Source organism: Sylvia atricapilla, chromosome 1 (assembly GCF_009819655.1).
Source record: "Sylvia atricapilla isolate bSylAtr1 chromosome 1, bSylAtr1.pri, whole genome shotgun sequence".
In the NCBI taxonomy this organism is placed as follows: Eukaryota; Metazoa; Chordata; class Aves; order Passeriformes; family Sylviidae; genus Sylvia; species Sylvia atricapilla.
The window spans coordinates 81,314,717-81,337,259 of NC_089140.1; the positions used below are offsets into that span (position 1 = coordinate 81,314,717).

A 22,543-nucleotide genomic window follows, 5' to 3' on the forward strand; every position below is an offset into this window, starting at 1 on the left:
CTTTTTCTCAATTTAGTCTTAACTTCCCTGCTAATATTTTTTAACTTCTGTGCCTAATAATATACCAGCAGAGCAGCAATGACCAGGGTCTTTCCTAAAGCCTTTTAACCTGCAAAATTCAATGTCATTATATGGCCAAAGATCCTTAGATTATTTTTGCTCTTTGGCAATGACAATGCTACATAAACAACCTCTGAAATGCAAAGCCTTTTCATAGTGAGCATGGGGAAAGAATGACTTGGTTTAAATTCTGGAATGATAAAAAACTACACACCCTGTTTTTCTTCCTGGAACACACCTAGAAGAGGCATGTTTTTATGCCTGTTTTTTAATTCACTGGGACAAAAAAATCCAAGACCAAAAATATTCATGATTTCATATTTAGTAGTTTCGTATTCAATAGTTACTAAGGTCTCACATGAACAAGCTGCAAGATTATTCAAGTCCCAGAATGTAGTTCATTATTATTATTATTATTATTATTATTATTATTATTATTATCGCTTCAGTTAATGTAATTTACTGGAATTTAATTATATGACAATGAGCAGTGATTTATGAGGGTTTTCTTTTTTCCTTCAAGTATCCTACAATGGAGTAAGGAAAACTAAGAGACCTGAGTAAGGGAAAGCTTAACCTTGTCTGTTTCCTGCAAGTGATGGCACAGAGGGTAACTAACATTCTGTGTAGCCATTTTGGAGTTTAAAAATAAATCTCCATATTGATAGGGCAGAAGAATTTGCAACATTTCTCAGGGAAATGCAGAAAAAATATTATTTTCTATTTCCAGCTACATTATTTCATAGAAGGTTTTGTTATATGGTTACATAATTGCCTTTTTGATCCAATAAATAAACTTTATATCTCTATTTGTCTTAGTATCCACCCTTGCCTTGTTATCGTCAGGGTGATAATGACCTGTAATAGTAAGAAAATCACATTGGGCTATTGTTTAAATGCTTCATAAGCTTATCACATTTCATTCTCTGTTAAGCTCACAAAACAGAACATTCAGATTTTTAACCTACATTTTTGTCTGATACTTGCAGAAAAATCACATCTATATATTTTATTACAGCATGAAAATATATTAAAAGTAAAGAAAAAGAACAAATTACCTATCACACTAATGAGATTGCTCCAACAATGGTTTAGCTTCAGATGGAGAGACCAAAATGTAAAACAACTGTGAAAATAAAACAAGATTTTTTTAAAAAAAATTAGGATCTACATCTTGATGAAGCATCACAATTCCATATTCATTTTGAGGTTCACTCTTTTCCCTAAAGAATTAGTGAATATATATCTAAAAATATAATAATATTTAAATTAAAGTTGTAAATTAAGGTGGGAATTTTAAGATCAAACTATATTATTTTCATTTTCTGAATCGTTATATAAGCACTATGCTTACCAATAGTATATTATTCATTTTTAAAGAAGAAAAATTGAAGCTCCATCTTTCACTTATCCTTTAGACTGGAGCATGATTAAAAAATGTATTCTTGTATTTTAAATGTATGTATTTATCCCAGAAACCTAAAGATAAAAGAAAAATGAAGTTTCAGAGCATGGTTATATTATCTTATCTTCTAAACATGCCCTTGCTTTAAACCAAATTGTACCCCACCCCCATGTGGGAAAACACATAATGGCCAAAGCTTTAATTATCCATATTCTACTGATGATTTAACTAATTTTAATGTTATTTTTAGAAAAGGCAGAGAAGAGTAGGATTTAAATCCCATTGCATTCTGTGTACTCTATGTATCTTTTTTGATGTTACACAGATTGCTAAATCATAAGTCCTGGGCTTCCCCTTCTTAGGCTGAACCAGCTGCTGCATTAGCTGTTCCTGTGGGTTTTTTTCCTGTGTTGAGCTCACTAAAGCCCTTATGCAACCTAATACTTTCTGTTCATTGGAATAATTTTCTGCTGTTAGCCAAATGCACATTCGACTTTGTGGCAGGGTTTTTTTCCAGTTCCTGTGGTGGAGGAAAGCAAGTATTGATGATACATTTTTTCATGGCGGCTGAATAGTTATCAATCACCTTGCATATTCTTTGATTTTTTTACTATTACACATTCTGTTAATCAATTTTATGTTTGGTATTTCAGTTTATTACTCTGAAAGACCTCTGCCTTGGAAATGACCCTAATGCCCTATTTCTTTTTGTTTCTATGGTGTTTAATACAAATGTTATATGATTAATATAAATGCTGTTTATATGTACATGTGGATATTATTTACAACATATTTTACATTAACAGATTTTTTCCCTTTAATTTCAACAGTCTTAATACTGTCTTAATGCTTTTATTTTCTAATGGGAAAAATAATTTGTATGCAATGAATAATATGCAAAACCAGTGTATAATGGATAAAATTAAAGTATGTATTGAATATAACTTTCCAAGGTTTGTTTCAAATTAGACTTCTTGAAAACATACATAATTCATATTTGTTTCAGCTGCACTTTAAAATGTCTGTCTCAAGTCTCCATCTATTAAACTCCCTGATCACTGTGCTGCCAGGTTGTTAAGTTTATCATTGAGTCTGTTTTCGCATGTTATGACATATAGAATAGAATGCTTCTTGCATAGGTGGTATCTTATTCAAGTTTAGCTCCAAGCATCTCCTAATGTTCTGAATGTTGCTTTATCATCTGTGTGTTGTGTTGACTGCCCCCTTCCCATCACACCGACCACATCCTTCCATCAGCTTAAGAAGCTTATTCTGAAGAATGTTTTGTGGGAATTTTGAAAAACAGGCCCATAATTCCATTGACAGTTTATAATCTAGAGTAGATATGTTCTGTTTCTTGAGGTTTTTCTTGGTATATGTGAGAAGATTTTCAGATCTGTAAAGGCACATTGTTGTGCTCAGAAAGTGCAGGAATGTTTGTTCAGTCTTAAATATAGGCATACAGCTGTCTCGAAGAGATATTTCAGACTATTAGAAGTTTCTTTTGCTTACAACTCATATAGCTTAGAAGACAGCAATGATTTTTAGTATAATAATGAAAGATGATACTGTAGGCTTCTCTTCTGAAAACCATTGATTTGGACTCTGTCTCCTGGTGCTGGTTCAGCTTTCTGGAGAACAACCTACTCTCCAAGGTACTATGGCAAGAGTTAAGATTGAGAGTGTTTCCCTCTCAAAAAGGAATGGGTAGAGACTTTTTTGTCTTGTTTTAAAGAAGTGAAATATACTTACTTCTATTACTGCCTTGTGATGATTTGTTAAAGATGTTTTTGTTTGAAGAAAGCAGCAATATTTTGTAAACATAACAGCTCATGTAAATATTTATTTTTCTCTATAGCAAGAATTTGCTAAAGCTGAGTGGTTTTATTTCTGTAAGGAAACTCAGGAAATTACAGGTTTATTAGTTTGTTGCATCTGCTGTTTGTTTTGTATGTTCATTTTCTGTATTGCTTTGCAGGTGTCACCAAAGATGTTATAATGACTTCACCTGCACTCTTGCAGTGTTTTTCCATTGCTGGCTATGATTTATACCACTTACATTTTAAACTTTATTTTGCACTTTCAGAAATCATCCTTTCATTTTGTCCAATCATAATTTTGTTCTTGACAGATTTTGTTGCCTCCAAGCATGTTCTCTAAAACTCCATACCAGCTTCTCCATGCAGTTCTTCATAGTCTTCTACACATTACATTGCAATATTTCAACAAGAATTTTTCTCTTCCTTCATAGTGATTATATTTCTAATGTTCAGTTGCTGGTTTTGCAAGTCTTTTTAAAACTATTGCAGTACAAGCTAACAAAGCACATTATTTAGTCGTTCTTGCCAATGTCATTATCTTTTACTACCCCTGTATATAGCTGGCCATCCTTTAAAAAAGGCTGTCAGGTGTCTGGATCTCTCCCAGTATGTCTTGCTTACAGTCAGGATTCAAGGATGCCATTCATTTGAATTCTTAAATAGCTGTTAGGCTCAGGCTTGACATTTGTGATTAAACTGCAGCTTTCCCTGTGTCCATGGCAATAAAGTTAAATCCATTAAGATGCTCTGTGGTTACTATGCTTAGTAGCTGTTTTTTGGCGAAAGTGGACCCTTAGTTTGATTATATAATTAAATATTCACTTGAAAGATGATGACAGGTCTGAAAAACTTCATGCCCTAGACCCATGTTCCAGACTTATTTCTTTCCCTCCTTTTTTTACACCCTATTTTGCTTTGCAACTGTGGTGTGAAAATGGCCAGACAGACAACACTTTTGAGGATGAGACTTCTACAATTTTTTAGGAAATCTGCAGTCTTTGCTGGAGGCTATGTATAATGTTGCACACCTTGTAGTAGAATTGGAAACACTGGAACAAAACATCTGGCTTTTGAAAGCACTGGAATCACTGGCTGTGATTTTCTCCTGTAAGGAAGCCTGATATAGCCATGTTTCACACTAGAATAGTTTAAGGATGCTAATATTTACACACCCTTGCTATGTACCGTAGACTGGGGAACACAACACCAATTCAATCTGTGCCTGTCTCAAAGTTGTGGACTGAAACCGGATCCTCACCCTAGTCTGGCCTCCCAGGTGGTCCTTGCAGACTCCAAGTCATCTGTAGGAGGAATTTAAGGCAGAGGAGATAGGTTATAGAAGTCAGAATCAGGGGGGTTTATTGAGGCAGGAGTAGGTCTCAGGTAACATTCTATTCCTTTTGGTTGAGTTTGCATATGACCCACATTGCTCCTGAGAAGTGCAGTGTTTCTTCCTGATAATCTGTGAGATCTCAGGCACTGTTTCTTCGCTTGAAGCTCAGTCACTTGTGACTTTAAACATTTCTGATCCTCTTAGAAAACAAATGGAATGGTTTGGGAGATTCTGAAAGAGAGCAAAAGGAAATATGAGGAATGGAGAATGCATGCCAAGATAAGAAGGAAAAATAAGAGCAATGGCAGATGTCTTGGGAAAGGCATTAGTGCTGCAGTTCTCAAAGTGAGAATATTTTATTTCTTTCTGGGTGCTATGCTGCTGTAACCATGACCTCCAGGTCATAGACTTGAATTCAAAGAACCGTAAGTTTGCCATATATAATAATAAACAAACCACAAGAAACACAAAGTATTTGTGTTTGATCATATTCACCTGTCCAAAGCTGTATTTGTAAATTGAATGTGTGTGTAGGCATAGGGGAGTGAGGCCTTCAGTCATGCATGTTTTTCTTCTCTTGGGGAAGGTGACAGCAAGTGATTCAGTCTGTGGGTGCCAGACTCAGCACAGTGGGAGGAAGAAATATTGGTCAGTAGAAGAAGCACATGCTGAATGCATACCTGATTTTTGTCTCATGCAGGAAAAATGTGACAAGCCAAAGACAATGCATCATGAATGATACAGAATCTGTTGTCTGCCCATTAAGAAAGTGATATAGAGTTGCACTGACTGATCTATAAAGCAATACCAATTAATTTACATCTGTAAAATGATCTCACTGCTCCTTCTTCTTCTTAGTACATTTTTCTGTCTTCTATGCTCAGAAAAAAATCATTCATCTTTCACTCAGTAATTAACTCAGTGTTGTGGTTTAACCCCAGCCAGCCTCCAAGTGCCATGCAGCCCCTCACTCACTCCCCCCACCAGTGTGATCAGGGAGAGAATCAGAAGAAAACATGTGGGTTGAGATAAAGACAGTTTAATAGGAAAAGCAAAAGCCACATACACAAAGCAAAACAAGAAATTAATTTACTTCTTCCCATGGACAGGCAGGTGTTCAGCCATCTCCACGACTGCAAGGCTCCATCAGGGAAGACAAGTGGCATAACTCCAAATGTCCTCTCCTTCTTCCTTTTTCCTCCACTTTATATCTGAATATGATGTCACATGGAATATCCCTTTGATCAGTTTGGGTCACCTGTTCTGGCTGCGTTTCCTCCCAAACTCCCAAGCATCCCCAACTCCCTCTCCAGTATGGCAATGTGAGAAGCAGAAAAGGCCTTGGCTCTGAGCAAGCTCTGCTCAAGATAACAAAAATATTTCCATGTTATCAGCCCTGTGGTCAGCACAAACCCAAAACAAAGCCCCATACCAGCTACTGTGGAGACAATTAATTCTACCCTGGCCAAAACAAGCACATACAGGTACTGAAATTTTGGGACACGTCTCAGACCATATTTTGACCATGAAAATTGCTGTTATTATAGTCAGGATTTTGCATCCAGTAGTCTTCAGTGGAAATACTGCTTGTTATGTTGTTCAGCTGAGCTGGTTATTGCTTAATTTAGGGGCAAAGCTGACTGTTGGCAACAATTTAATTAGGTTTTAAATATAAATCTGTTTTAGGTTGTTTGGGAAAAAAATTGATTCTAAAATTAGATATTTTAATACCAAAACAGTTAATAAAAATTAAAATTGCAGTTTACTGGAAGCTTTTTCCCTAAAAATTATAAAGCATAGTTATATCAAGAAAGGAGAAAAATGCTCAGGATACATGAAGGGGTTATATTAAAACTTGAGAGGCCAGGCAGAAGATTTTAATGTACATACATAATTTGATATGATCAAAATGTTTATGGACTGAGAGGAATCCATTTTATGCACTGAGTGAAACTCCCAGGGGACGATCTTTTGAGTTTCCTCAGGACTTTGCCCCAATGGCAACTTGATAGAGAGAGGCAGCTTTGAGCCTATTGTCCAGAAGGGGAATTTTAATGATGCAAAAATGACAAACAATAAGGTGTACACTGTATTTGGAGTGAACTGGACCAAGGCAGTAACAAGGGGCCAAAGGCAGGGTCCAGAGTCAGACAGGGGTACTTATATATCCCAGCATGGAGAGGAGTTAAGGCAGGGTCTGAGGGAAGGATGCAATAGGGAAGAATGATTAGGAAAATTAAAATGTCTGCACCAAAAATCTACCTATAGTAACACAAAGAACTGGGAACTTTCTAGTAACAATTTGCATATTTGAACTTGCTTACTTTACTTAGAAAGGAGTTTCCCAGGGCATTAGTCCAGGGTTTTCCTCTTCCCCAGGGAAACCACTCTCTACAACTGAGCTAATCATTTATGGTTTGTGGTAATTAGTTTTGACTGTTTAATAGAATTACATAATATTTTGTAACATTATATCTTGCACATAAACTTCCTATTAACTTTCCCTGCTATTTGGTGTACACTCTCCCTTCCAGTATTGCTCCAGGTCTTAAGATTGAATACTCGAATACTCAGTCTTTCTCAGGAAAAAGAGGAGCTTTTAACAGCAACTGTAATCTTGGTTCTCCCTCTTATCTTTAGCTCTGGAGTCTAATTGAGGCTGCTTTTTTATATTTTCTTAAAGTTGCTTACTCGCTGTTCCTCACCATTTCACAGGCAAAGTTTGGGAATATCAGATTGCCCTCCCTAAGCCCAGTTATCCAGGAGGGTACAGTGACCATGTAGGGGTGCCAGCTCCTGGCCTCAGGTGTTCCCAGGGTGGAGCTGGTGTAGGAGGACACAGACACGTGGCCACCAGGTGTTTCATGCCATGGATAAAACCAGTACTCACCAGGCCAGGGCCAGATACCTCCTGTGAACCTGCACTGCCAGCTCTGAGCCAAACCTCTGGCCTTGTGCTAGTGATGTTTACCCACTGTTTACCAGACTGCACAACAGGCCTTCACAAACGTTCCTTTTGCCATTATTACCAACTCGAAAGGGAAGTCTTTTAAGACTTTAGGGCTTTTCTCTTTGTGTGTTTGCAGTGTTGGATCTTTAATACCTACTATTGCTGGCACATAAAAGATTTCATAATGCTGTGGGCTCCCTAAAATATTTATCAGTGTGAGAGTGTGATCCTTTGTGTTCAGAACAAATGTACCTTGATATTTTTAAATTATTTAAAAACTTTGCTGGAGTGAATTGTAAATCTTATCATATATTCTGACACTGGTTTTCAGTGTGTTACTGTCTTTCCTGAGAAATCATGTTAAGAATAGAAGTGAAGAGTGAATGCTAAAAGCTATGATTTTTCAGAGGTCAAAATCAAGATAAGTAAGAAGAAAGGGTTCAGCTTCATTCATTCATATTCACCCAGACTCAAGACTTGCATATATTCATATACATGTGTTTTATTAAATGAATGCATATCTAAATGATGCATATCTAAACCCCATAACTTTTAATTCAAAGAATATTAAAACAAACTGAGGAAATTATGGAATTTAATGCTTTTTAAACTACTTTTAAAATAATAAAGTGTAGGAGAATCTGGTAGGCTGAAAACAGTAAGCCTTGGCATGAGTGTGCATTTTTAAACCCAGACTTTGAAACCTTGTTTTCTTGCAACTACTGCTGTAAAGGCTGTTCTGCAATAATAACTTTTTTAACTTTTTTTTTTTTTTTTTTTTTTTTTTTTTTTTTTTAATGTATTGCATCACATGAAAACAGACTTTAAAAATTTTTAAGTTTTGTTTTTGCTGTACTATAATCAATTTGGGAAACTTCAGTCAAAATAATCCTGAATTCCAAGGCTTCATTGAAAACATCCAGCACAAAGATGTTTTTTTTTTCACTGAATGACACCAAGCAGGTAGAATTACTAGTGTGATTTTTAGTGACTCATTTTCCTCTTGCCTTTTCAGACTATGGCACTATTAAGAAAGTACTTGCCCCAATGAACCAGAATTCAAGCAGCTGCCTGCTTGAGGAGATTGAACTTCTGCCGAAAAGTCAGCGAGAGCCCATCAGGAGCCTTCAGATCCTGCACAGCCAGAGTGTCCTTTTTGTGGGCCTTCAGGAACATGTGATCAAGGTCCCCCTGAAGAGATGTCCCTTTTACAAAACATACAGGTATGAAGAATCAGCTAGTTTTATTTGACTGGAGAAAAATACATGCAGGGGGTTGCAGTAAAATGGGAAGGAAAAATGACTGCAAGTAGGAATCCAAATTGTCTCTCTCAACAATGACTTCCTGTGTACACTATTTATCAGAAGTATCTCTGACTACTTGTACTAACTTGTTAGGACTAGATTAGGTTCTCAATCAATTATATTCATATTGAAGTGACATTATTCAGATTCTGAATTGTGAAGTGAAACAGTAAGATATGCTCTATATAGAAAACAGTTATCTAGTAAAATGAAATATAGCTGTTGGTTTAATATAGTAAAGCCTGTGATGGACAAATTTAAGAGATTTTTTTTTGGTTTGTGGAGTTGTTTTTTTTTGTTTGTTTGTTTTTTTAAGCTGTGTTATAACAAGTAAACAGTATCTCTGTGGATTCAGAAAGAGAATTGGGTTGGATGAACTGAGGATTAGGAGTACTTGGAAAAGTAGCTATTTAAAGGTAATATTGGATCAGCAAACTGTAGTAAGTGTTAATATGCTACTAGGTAAAAATCCTATGCAGCCAACAGTTGTTCAATCAAAGAAAGAGGATAAGTTACAAATTATCTCTTGGTTGTAGACTGTATTATGATAGTAAAGGAATTTAAAATTCAGCACACAACTTTTTCAATAAGCTATCTGAAAATGTATCTGGGTTGAAAAATGTGATATTAGAGATTGTTAATTTCATCTAGTTAGTTGTATCTTCCCTTTGATATATGTGGCCCTGATAATTCAGTAAATTTGTTACATTAGATGGACAATGAACCAGTCATGAGGTTTTGAGAACTGTGACAGAGGCATGTGGTTGGTTTATTAGCTTGTTTTAGCTTCACTTTGATTAACATCCATTTCTCTGAAAAGCTGGGCTGTTAAAGGAAAGGCTGAAAGGCTGCCAGTCTCCTCTCTTGGCTGCTACACTCAGGCTCACAGAGACATTATTTGTGCAGCAGAGATAATATACCTCCCATAAAAGGCAGCATGATCCTTCGCAGGTAGAGCCATTTCCAGCTGTCACAGGGACCACATGGTTGGTCACAGCAGGGAAGTGACCATGGGATACAGGTGTAGTAAAACAGTGGCTTGGTGACAGTGGAAGGACATTTCCAAGGACCTGGCTCACCATGAGGATTGGTATCATGCAGAAAGCCAGTGAAAGGCTACTGAAGACTGAAGGAAAAGGTGTGCCCTAGAAAACAAGTATACCAGGGAAAGGAAGAGTTTTACCTTTTACCAGCCCGTTTTTTGTTTATGCTGTCTTATGTAGCACATTTTTGGCATTTTCTGTTAAAACAGAGGAACACTTGAAGCCCCATTGGAAGTCCTGCACAGATTACTTTAGGGAAAAGTTTTATATGGGCAAGTCTCTGCTTCAAGCGTTTTTGTTGGTTTAGTGGCCTACATAGTACCAAGTTCCAGTTTCCTTAGAAATTTCATCTTTCCTTGGTTCGGAGAGTTGAAAAAGGATGTGTTGTGGTGGTGAGTATTTACACCAAGCCTGTACTTTGGGCATTTCAAGGCTAGTGCCTCACTTTGTTTTTAGTGAGATATGAATGCCCAAGGGCCCTGGTACCTCTGCTTCTCTCAGGACAATTTCCAAGACATGGCAATGTTATTCCAGCTGCAGGGCCCAAACATGCTTCTGCCCTTGCAGGATAGGACTGCTGTTTCAAATCACAGGCCCCATGCATGGCTGCAGGCTATTCATTCCTCTCCCTGTTTGAGCAGTGCGCTCTAATTGTCTGATTTTTTAAATTTGTTTTAGAACAAAACAAAACAAAACAAAAAAGTGGTTAATTTCCCATTTTACCGAGAACAGTAGTTAAATGCCTCAAATACTGCTCAAATGATAATTTATTCCTTTGCCCAGAGGTATATGAAATCTCATCTTCTAGTGGAATGACTTATTTAAAAGGAGATAAAATGATTCCTTGTGGAGTTTTTCAAGCATGTCTTTTGTAGTTGTTTGACTTCTCTTGTAGTAATTAAATATTCATTGCACCAAAAGGCTTGCCATCCTTGCTTTCTTCTTGGTTAAAGTGTTCACCAGCAATTCTAGCTCTCTTTTATGAAAAAGGAGAGGATTTACGGATGTGACCCAGACAAAAAAGAAATTTCCTTGTCATCTATCATTAGGGACTCAGGTTATTAGGAGAATGCAGATGTAATTTTTTTCTCACCTAAAATTTAATTTTATTTATTTTAGTTTGACTAGTTTTTTCCTTGGTTATGCTGCATTTTTTTTTTTCTTTTTGCATGTGGAGACAGTACATTACTTGGGGGCTATATATTTCTACAGGCATTGAAGCATCTTAAACTTGCACACTGAATTTCTGGGTGTTTTAATACCCACATTCTCCTATTATGTTGCTAACTATTATTTCTATACTGCAGCAATGGGTAAACAGAATAATGATTAAATCTTACCTAAGGTAATGCCTTGGAGCATAGTGTTTTATTTTTTGTGTGTTTTTTTATTTATTCACATTTATCCTACTTAGGCTGTATAATTGTGCCAAAACTACATTCTGAAATTCCATCAATGATAGCTAGAGTCTCTTCCCCAGATCAAGGACGCCTACTCTTCAGTGTCCATGTAATTATTGAGGAATAGGGCATTCTTGTGTGTGAATAACAGCCTTAAAAAAGTCAAAAGGTTGAAGACTTGCTACTTCTGCTCTTTTTGTGTAAATGGCAGAGTGCTCAAGGCCTAATCTTATCTAATCTTTTTGTTTAGGTTTCTTGCTGAGCTTTCAGACAATACAACTTCAGCCCCTCTGTTGAGCCGACTCTTTCATGAGCTAATATCTCAATGTCAAGATAATTTTCTTGTGATTGTCCATTTTAATTGTTTTTCATTATTCCTTGTTTCATCTTCCCAGAGTAGCCTCTAAAGCAAGTGATTATTGCTTTTATTTGTAGTTTATTATGTCTCCTTAATAGTCACTTTAATATGCTCTGCATATCATAAATCTGTTCCTCCAGCACTTTTCAGTGGTGGAGGAACTTCATGATGTGCTGCTGCTCTCACAGATATTCCGTCTGCTTCAGCACACTGCAGTCATGACTCTACTCCCATAAACACTGTTAACAAAGTCTCTAGAAAATATATTTGGAGGGTAATTATGTGTTAGTTTTTGGTTTTTTTCCCCTTTGGTGCTTTAAATGCAGTTTGCTGCACTTTATTCCTGTGACAGCAGACCTTATCACGGGCAAAACCTGTTGTCACACCCATACTTTGGGCTTCTCAGCACTTTACATTATGCTCTGATGTTTCCATCATTCGTGAGTTACCCGTTACCGTTTGGGTTGCCAGTTTCCATGGTGAGCAGGTGGAGGGTATCTCATGCAGACTTCTGCCAATGCCTGAATAGTTTTGAACATCCTGTCATAATTGTGCTGGATTTTAATGTCAGCTAGAGAAAAGTAATTTGGGGTGTGTCAGTACTTTGAAGAATCAGTTCTCCAGAAAAGTGCCATCTTCAAGGTGCAGAAAGCAGCAGAGCAGTCATGTACATTCAGTTCTCCTTGGGGAAAATCCTTAAGGTTTGATCAGGTTATTATCACCTGGGTATTGCAATTCACACATTTATCAAACTTTTACAGAAGTCCATCAATGATATTGACTGCAGCTATTTTCACAGATGAATTCTTCATCTTTCTGTGCTTCTTCAGAGTTGAGTAGGCCAAGTGTGAAGCACAACAAATATTAAATAATATATCTGCTAATTAACTATAATTTGAGATAAATAGAATAATTATCATGAGAAGATAACTCTTAAACTCTCTAAAATTTCATTTTCTGTGTTTCACTTTGAAAGTTCTGTGCATCTGCAATAAGGAATAAGGTATGGGGGTGGAGATCTGGGAATAAGGGATATGGGAATAAGATATGGGAGTAGTATGGGGGTAGAGACTCTGCCCCCTGAAACAAACAGTCAGCTTTCTTTTGTTGGCAGCTCTAGGCTTCAAAAGCAATCCCAGATGACAGTGATTTTTTTGGAGGTAAATTTGTCAAAGTTATACTTTGTACTAGCGTTTTCAGTGCATAAGTTCTGAAAGGACAATGAAAGGCTGCATCAGCCCAATGTTCTTTAAAATCCTACCATGCAAGGGTCAAAGACTGGTATTTCTGACTGAAGATAGGTTTCACACACTTGAAAGGCTTGAAAACTAATCTTTCTATGATGTTATGTCTAAGTAAATAAATAGTGCCATCTGCTAAAAGCTGTACAAATAATGACTTCTCTGACATAAAAAAACACAACCCCTATCAATTTCTGGAAAATTTTGAGTATTTTTTTACTACATGTACCTAAGATACTACTGGGTCACAAGGTTGTCTTGCTAAGTAATGTTATCATAGCTATTCTACTGTAACTAACCTTTCACTCTTTGAACTTATTTATTGTTATTTTGGTGTCCTTTGAGCCATCAGTTAAGCAATCTGTACATACACAAGAACACTGTGTCAGTACAGTGCTAGAAAGGGTACTGAATTAACTAACAGAAGAAAATAATATACTTTATTTCATTCCTAGAACTCCAGCAAGATTATTGGATTAAGTATTTCAACAACTTTTGCATTCCTTTATTTTGCCCTAGCTGCACATCTTGCATTTTCAGAAGTACCATCACACTCAGTAGGAACCTGTGTTCCTGGTAATAAGCACTCTATAACAATAAATGATAAAATAATTATTCTTATATACTGATACTATACAAGTATGTGCTCTAAACCATATAACAAGTATGTGGTCTAAACTATTACTAAGTGCTCATGTGTCCAGAAGAGCTTGCCAACAAATGGAATTGAAATTGCTGTTTGGAAATAATAATTCCAAAGTATTTATTTTTGGATATTCAGATAGATTTCCTGATTTCAAAATATTCAGGCTTTATTCCAGTTAAAATATGAGAAATCTGCTGCTCAATTATAATGTCAGAACCACATGAGAACTGATCTGAATTAGTGATTCCTGAGTAATATTCCAGAATCAGAATCCTTATAAATTTCTTAGACTGGGATACACCATACTCCTATCTGCAAGTCTAAATAATAAGCACATATTAAAAAGAGCAATTCTTTTTTTTTGGGGGGGGGGTATTAGATACACTGAAAAATTATCTTCAGTCAGTGTCAACTTATGAACGCTATTAAATAAGCAGAACTATGAAATAAGCAAAATTGTAGGTTTGTTGCACTCAAAAGAAGTATAATATCAGTCTCATACTGCAGAGGGAATAGCTTGACCCTTTCTGCCTCTGTGAAGATGAAAGCTTTTGCAGAAAGTATCTGTCTCTCTGTCCTGCAAAATGCATCAGAACAAACTGTTCATTTACATTTTGCTGCCCCTGAAATATTTAGTGACAACTCTTCAGTGTGATGCATGTATGTATGTATGTATGTACGTATGTATTGTGTTGTAAGCACATATTTTTGTCCAACAAGAATTTTACAGTCTGCTCCTGATTTAGGGAACGAAAAAATGTGTTTCTCTTTCAGTTTGCAAAGATGTAAGTAAACCAGATAGACTTCACTACATATTTGCAATTCAGATTTTATCAATAAAATACTATTTTAAACAAAAAAGTGACCTAAGAAAGAAAAATTTAAAACAGGCATGTGGTATTCATATATCATGATGTAAATAATTTTTTTGCTTGAAAAAATATCAAAAGATTCAGGAATTCTAAGTTCAGTGTGTTTACTCTTAGTAACTGTAGCTGCTTACAGGCCAGTTCAGGAAGTGGGAGCTGGATGAGTAGACAGTGAGATGGATTGGGAAATGTCTGAATGCCAGCTCTCAGAGGGTTGTGATCAGTGTCACAGTCTAACGGGAGGCCTCCTAGCATCACCTAAGGGTCAGTAATGGGCCCAATATGGTTCAATTCCTTCATCAATGACTTGGCTGAAGGGGCAGATGTCTTCTCCTCCTGGCCAATTCTCCAGAGGGCTGTGCAGCCCTTCAGGGGGACCTTGACAGGCTGGAGAGATGGATGGAGATGCATCTTCTGAAATTCAACAAAGGCAAGTTCTGGGTCCTGCACCTGAGGAAGAATAATCCCAGGCCCCAGCACAGAGTGGGGGTTGATATGCTGGAAAGCAGCTCTGTGGAGAAGGACCTGGGGGTCCTGATGGACAGGTTATCCACAAGCCAGCTGGAAGCCAGAGAGCCAGGAAGGCCAGTGATATCCTGGGGTGCATTGGGAAAGGCATTGCCAGCAATCAAAGGAGATGATCCTACTCCTGTACTCTGGTGAGGCCACATCTGGAGTGCTGTGTGCAGTTCTGGACTCCTCAGGACAAGAAAGACATGGGGCTCCTAGAGCAGCTCCAGCGGAGGCCAACAGAGATGATGAGGGTTTGAAGCAACCCTTCTGTGAGGTGAGACTGAGGGGGTTTGGCCTGTTCAGCCTTGAGAGGAGAAAACAGATTTATCAATGTATACAAATATCTGAAGGGAGGGTGTCGAGAGGATGGAGTGCATGTTCTGAAAGTTGTCTTTCACATTTGATTTGTGGATCAAATGGTCACTTGGATGCATCAACATTCAGCAAATTGTGCGATGTAAAGAACTTTTATACATAAATTTCTGATTTCAGATTTGATGGAAGGATCTTGTGGGTTTAGGCTGATATTCTCAGTGATTGAATTGTACCTAAATATATTTTGACTATGCTACAAAAATTAAAATAAGAGGAAGCAATGGTAGTGCACTCAGATTGTCTGAGATGATTAAAGGATTTGATTTTTCTTTCCAGTACAGGTAAGGGTTAAGCAGTATTCCGAATATTTGACATGCATCTTAGTTTGAGCTACAAGGGATTTTATAAGCTGTGTCCCTACCATTTATGTTCTTCTACATCATTCATTTGTATCTTTAGATGCCAGTTCTTTATTGCACACGTGTATATGTGTATAGCTACAAAACCAGTGGTAATGAAAACACTGATAGGTACCTTTGTCTGGAATCCTGTTCATGTATTCATTCAGGAATGGATAGAACTGTGCATCTGGAACATGAGATAGGCTTATAGCTTCAGTTTTCTGTTTCAATTTGCAGTGATGAATCTGTCTTCTGCAAAATAAGGTGGTGACCCCAGTTCAGTTCCTGGTAGACAATGTATCGGGTCACATTTAATGGTAATTTAGACTTTGTAAGCATGGATATTTCAGTAGGAATTATTGAAAGGGTCAGGAGACTCAGTTCTTAGAAATGCTGTATATAGGTAAATACAAAAAATGTGTCTTGAACAGTCTTAGAAGATGCACCTCTTGAATTTATAGATATTGTATGAATAAAATGTTGCAGCTCAAGAAGATACCTGATTAGAACTTTCATATTCATATGGGAATGTATTCTCCCCCTCAAAGGAAATTTAAAAATCTATTTGAAATTAATGGTATCATAATAATATATATATTATATATTATATATTATATATTATATATTATATATTATAGTATGTAATTAATGGTACAGCTTTTAATTAAGATTTTTTTTTTGTTTTTTGGAACATGCAAATTTTTTTTCTTTTTAGTCTAAAACTCTATGGGATCTTTAATATGTTTCATTTTGAATTGTGTTCAATTCTGTCTTATTTTCTATCTCAATACATCATCTCAAATATAAGAGAAGTAGGACAATTTTGCTGGCCTACTTGGTGATAAATATAAAATAGCTGAAGAAATAACCTGCTCTACCTACATGCTTTAGAGTGAGGTGGCTCAAGGTTCTGTTAGTAGTCAGTCAAAACCCATTGCTAAAATCACCACTGTCAGCAGGCACACTGAGCCATCACTACCAAATGAGTGCTTTGCAGGGGACACACTCTCCTACCTATCATTTACGTTTGGTAAAAAAACGTGAGGTGACAACACAGAGCTAAATTAGAATCAGTCAGGAGAAGCCAAAAGCAGTTGAATGTTTTTTCAGAGTGCTGACTCGACAGGGTAAAGTGGCATCAAGAGTCTTTGAATGAAACAGTTTAATTTTATTCCAGAATTTCCTTCCTGCACAAAATTGCCAGTTTTAGCAGTGCTGGGACAAATCATGTGAAGTCTTAGAGACGTGAGCTGCTGCCTACTGGGATTAACAGACAAAACATTAATTCTCATCTGAAATTGAGATGTAAGGTGTGCTTCTAGAGACAAGATGACGAAATATATTATCCAGCTCTGCTATTTGCAGTGTGACAGTCTGAAAGGGCCCTGTCAAATGGAAGACCTAATACCTACTTTAAAATTTATCTAATTTTTCAACAGTAGCATCTAAAATTGCTTTAATTAAGGCAGATTGGGAGGAAAAGGAGATGAAGATGTGTAATAGTATCTGATTTTTGACTTTCCTTACATAAAATTGACATAAATCGGACAGCCATGTTATATAGTTTCTTTTGTTATTTTGTGTGCACATTTAAGCTGGTTCTCTTACTGCTGTCTCTTGGGAGAGAGATTCATTAAAAAAAGAGTTGCAACAGTATGAAATTTTCTGAAGTACACATAATTGCAAGTCAAGAATAGTCCCTTTAAATTTCCCATTTCACACAGAAGTTCTGATATTTTAATACTTACAAGTGTTATTCTATCTGATTTTTTATCTGTTAACTTCTTTTGTTATGTATTTCTTTGTTTTATCTAGGCATAGTAGATAAAAATGTGCTGTTACTAACACATTAAATCAAAGGAATTATCCCTCAAAGGAAAGAAAATGGTTTTAAAAGGTGACATAATTTGGCACTAAGGACAAAAACTTACCCTCTTATTATCTTCCTTTTAATTTTAAAGAAACTATATTCAGAGATGCAGGTGATCTGAAAAAAATGTGCTCACAAATAAGTGCTCACAGCTGCAGGAACCCAGAGTGGGAACTCTGTTCTCAACAGTGAATTCCCTAAACCAAAAGCTTTATCTTTGATTTGGAATCCTGATTAGGGATACCTATGGAATTTTGACTGTTATGCCTCTTACATCATGCCCTCTTTGCAGATGAGACCTGTGCTCCCACATGGTACTGGCAATCCCATTGCCAAGTGGAATGTGGAAGTGAATTCCTTGGAATTTATAATTATGGTATTTTGGAATAACACTCCAGAGAATTAGTAAGTCTGTGTTTGGTCAGGTGTTAACATGGAAGTGCATGAGGAATGCCAGAGATAAAAAGAAATATCAATAAAACACATAAATTAGTTCTTAGGACAGAATCACAGAACACTTGAGGTTGTAGGGGTCTCTGATGGTCATCTGGTCCAAAGCTTGCTGGGCCCCCAGTGACAGTTGTCCAGGGCCATGGCTGCATGGCTTTTGAGTATCTCCAAGGAAAGAGATTCCAGAGGCTGGGCTATCTATCTGTGCCAGTGCTCACTCACCCTTTCTGCAAGTGTCTCCAGATGTTGAAGCCTCCTTTGTTTCAGTTTGTGCCCGTTGTCTCTAGTTCTATCACTGGGTACTGCTGAAGACCCTGGATCCTCTTCTTTGCATGCTCCCTTCAGGGTTTTGTAAATATTGATGAGATCCTGTCTGAGCCTTCTTTTCTCTAGGCTAAACAGCTCTCTGAGCTCTCAGCCTCTCATCACTGGAGAGATGCTCCAGTTGCTTGATCATCTCTGTGTACCTTCAGTCAACAGATGTGATGGGAACAGATATAATTAAAGAGAGAAGGATAATGCCCATGGATTTGAGTTCAACAGAAATGGTCAATTCAACATTTTTTACAATCTAGACAAAATGTTTGAATGCATTATTTTTATGTGTAAGTTATAGGTATTCTTACAAGAGTTAAACCAATTCTATTGTGCTTCACTCTAATGGGAGTTCCACCTCCTTTCCTATGGATCTTTAGCTATGAAGCTGCAGACTTATTGCCTGGACTGTTAATACTAGACCTTAGTAAGAGAAACCGCTATTTATTAGAGAAATGAACCTCTAGATTTGTACAGTGGATCTTTCAGAGTCTGTATGAAACTGGACTGTCACCCTGATTTTTCAGCCTTCTGATGTTTTTACATTCTTGTACTGAAGCTTTCTCACATTTGTAACATAAACAAGGTAGATTGTTTTTGAATTCACATCTGTGATGGACTTTTGACTTGTCCAGTGGGGTCAAAGGGATGTTGACCTTGTCCTCCAGTTGCTGGTCAAAGTCCAAACCCTATTTAAACCCTGAACTCAAAGTTACTCCTTTCTTTTCTCATCTCACATCCTAATGGGTGAGTCTTTTGTGTCTCCTAGCGACACTGGACTACCATCCTTCCCTGTAATCCTTTTCTTTCCCTCCTAATGTGCAACTAAGAAGGAAGTGTTGAGTGCAGCATGTGAAATGTAAGAGGTGTGATGGTAGTCACCAGTGCCCCTTTGAACTAACTTCCAGAGATTTTATACAATTGCAGAAAATAGATCAGAAGGATTTCTAATTAATTTCTAATTAACAAGCAGACATTGTCCTCTGATTTCTGAAAAAGATGACAGCTACAATTCCAGAACTAACAGAAAACCAAGAACTGCAACTGCTGAAACTTTTACTTGGAGCAGATTATATACTGTTTTTATGAATTTTTGTAATTCTCTTGTGATTAAGTACAACAGTCTAGACGACATACCATGCACGCAGACAGAAATTCAGCTATGCACTTAAAAGAAATCCTGGCTTTGTATAGGCATTCAAATTTTTTTTTTTTTCTCTTTTGGTTTTGTTCATTTTGTCTGTGCCATACCACAATAGAGATAGATTTCACTATCTGGCTGTGAAGTACCAAAAGATGCCACATAGTTATTTAGAAATCTTTGGTCACTACAAATTATGATAAATGTGTTGGTTATCTCTGATTGGTTTTCCTTCACAGTGCATGCATTGGATCCCAAGACCCTTATTGTGGCTGGGACATGGTGATGAAGAAATGCACAACGCTGGAAGAAAGTCTGAGCATGAGTCAATGGGAGCAAAGCATTACTGTGTGTCCAGTAAGTATAAATGCATTCGTCTCTTAAAGCCTTTGATTCCATGTGAATTTCATGAAAATGAATTGACATAGATTTTTCAGGCTCAGAAAACTGCATTTAAAGTAATTTTCCTTAGGTTTTAGCAGAATTCCTAGGTTTTTGTTTCTATTTCTTATTAAGCTATTTATATGATAAAGTTATTTGGAGTATTTTCAAAGGGTAGTTCTTTTTAATCTGTAATCTCTATTTTCCCACCTTGAAAACAAATGTCTTCTAAGACTAGTGATATTGGCATATTTTTCTGTGCAGAATTTTTCTCCATTATGTGCTCTGAAAAAGTTTAATCACTAATGGTATAATCTTTTCTTTTAGCCAAATAACATCTTCTAGAGTCCATAAATTCTGAGGCTGAGTTCCATGAGTTAAATCTCACTCATATTAAAGACAGAGGTGATAATTACTATAAATGCAGGGTTTATATTTACAGTGGCTTAACACTTCTCCTGAAAAAATTATTTTAAATAAATTCAACATAATATAAAAAAGAACCAACCAAATTGATTTGCATTTCTCATTTTTAATTTTATTCTGGTGTTGTTTTAATATTCATTCTTTTTGCTCACTCCAAAGCATGTCAAAAGGGGGTAAAGGGTAAAGAAGTATCTTTCTTGTGCTATTGAGGTGTTTTATTTTGGTTTGGTGGTTTTTTTTTTTTTTTTTTTTTTGAGATTCTTGCTGCTTTGTCCTGCCCATGAAGACAAAGCCTTTCCAACTCAATTTTTGCTTTCATTCCTAGTAAGGACTTCTTGATCTTGTTCTCACTTAAGATAAGTTCCACTCTTGTGAGACTTATCCTGCTGATCTGAAAGTCGAAGACCTAGTGAACCTCCAAAGAAGTTTTGTCCTTGAGCAGATTGAGCTTGCAAAATATAAGGAAGATTTTAGAATTATCTATCAAAATTGAAGAGTGTAGGTTTATGCCTTTACTGCTTTAAAGCCTTATACACCAAGTAACACAATTTTGAGCAGGTTGGAAAACTTATAGAAACTTTCCTCTAATGAAAACACAGTATTCTGGCAAACTGCAATCAATTACAGTTTTGCTTAGCAAGGCTTTCAAATATTTGTTTTTATAGCATTTTTATGTGCTGTGCTCACAGGATATATAAGCCAAGATGTAATTAATTTAATTTTGTAGGCAACTGAGCTATCTGCATCCGTAACATGTGCTACATATAGTCAAGACGGTGTTGCAGGCAGAACATAACAGAATATTCAGAACCTACTGTCCATCTTTTGGTCCCAATTGCTTACCATATCTTAATTTTTAGCAAAATTACTCAGATTTTTTAACTTTATAGAAATTTTTTTAGATTAATGAAGGACCAGTTTCTTCTAAAATTGGATCAGAGAGGCGTCTGTCTATACAATAGTATAGTCCAGGATAAATAGTTTAGTCCAGTTTCCTTTGAGAAGTTATTTCCTACAGAATTATTCATGTGGCTGAGTACTTATAGGCATGTCATGGTAGAGGAGAGGGGTGAATAGGAGAGATAGGTGAGCGTCTGTGCTACCATCTATGGACTTTGAAGATCAGTTTTGAAAAATGTGGTTATTTTGGTTATCTTGCTCTGATTTAATTTTCAATTTGATTTTTATGTTATTGTTTCAGTTGGCATGAGTACAGCAATTGTGCATAAATATGGACACTAATATTGCTGTGGCACACTTGACCTTTTTCCAGTTGGTCATGTATCCCTATTCATCCAATAATTTTATGGCAATTAAGGTTCATTTTTTTAAATATTTTCCAGTGGGACAACTTGCAATCCATCACTTAAAAATGTGCTGACATTATCTAGGAGCTTTTCCAAGGAAAGTAAAAATAATTTTAAAAAATGTTTTTCAGGATTTCAGTCTTGATTCTGGTTTTGGGTTTGTTCGTTTGTTTAACAGAAGTATACAACAGGAGATGGCTTTATTTTTACAGTTATTCTCAGAGAAAGTGTAGTATGGGGTCTAAATTCATTAGGAGCTTTAGGAAATTCTACAGACTCACAAAATTCTACTAAAAGGAATCTCAAACCAAAAATCTCTTGACAAAGTTAAAAACCCTGACCTTTACTTAGAGTGCAGAGGCACAAAGCAGGTAGATGAGGTGGGTACAGAGAGATGTGAGACAAAGATGGATATTTGGAGGACATTAAGAAGGAAGAAAGGTCTAAAGGTATGTGCAGAAGAGAAAGGGTGACAAAACCAGGGTGTTCGAGAGGGAAAGCAGAGTGTAGCCATTCCAAGATGGTCTGATTGACTCTGATTTTGCCCTTGAGGTGTCAGGTTGTGAAAGGGTAATGGGCATGGATTCTGGTGAGAGCTGCAAAGGCCCCTCATTAGGACCTTTTTGCTTTCCTGCAGTTGTATGATGAAATTGTTTGATATCACTTCTCAAAGGGACATATAGAGAGACACAGCAGGTGAGTCATGGGAGCAGCAGAGACCCCAGTGGGACAATCTTTGCAGGAGCAAAGGAAAAATTATGAAGAAAGAGAATATGTCATCAATTTATCTTTCTGAGTTCCAGCTTTCAGCTATGTTTTATGTATACCTTCTCTGCCACTTAATATGTATTATGGTAACCATGGATGACTGTTAGCTTGTCTAACCATAGACAAGCTTTAGTTTATAATTGTACGTGCAACAATAAAGATATTTTGATGCAGCACAGAAACAGAAAGCATTAAAGGCTTTTTGACATCTCTGACATAATTAGATT

General features: G+C 36.6%; 1 protein-coding gene across 2 annotated transcripts in view; it reads left to right on the forward strand.

The window, feature by feature from the left end:
• SEMA5A (semaphorin 5A) overlaps window positions 1-22,543 on the forward strand; it is a 311,419-nt gene that overhangs the window by 210,111 nt on the left and 78,765 nt on the right. For both annotated transcript variants that reach the window (XM_066326614.1, XM_066326605.1), the window contains 2 exons: window positions 8,584-8,791; window positions 19,674-19,791. In XM_066326614.1, the coding sequence (XP_066182711.1) occupies window positions 8,584-8,791; window positions 19,674-19,791 (326 nt within the window). The remainder of the gene's footprint in view (window positions 1-8,583; window positions 8,792-19,673; window positions 19,792-22,543) is intronic.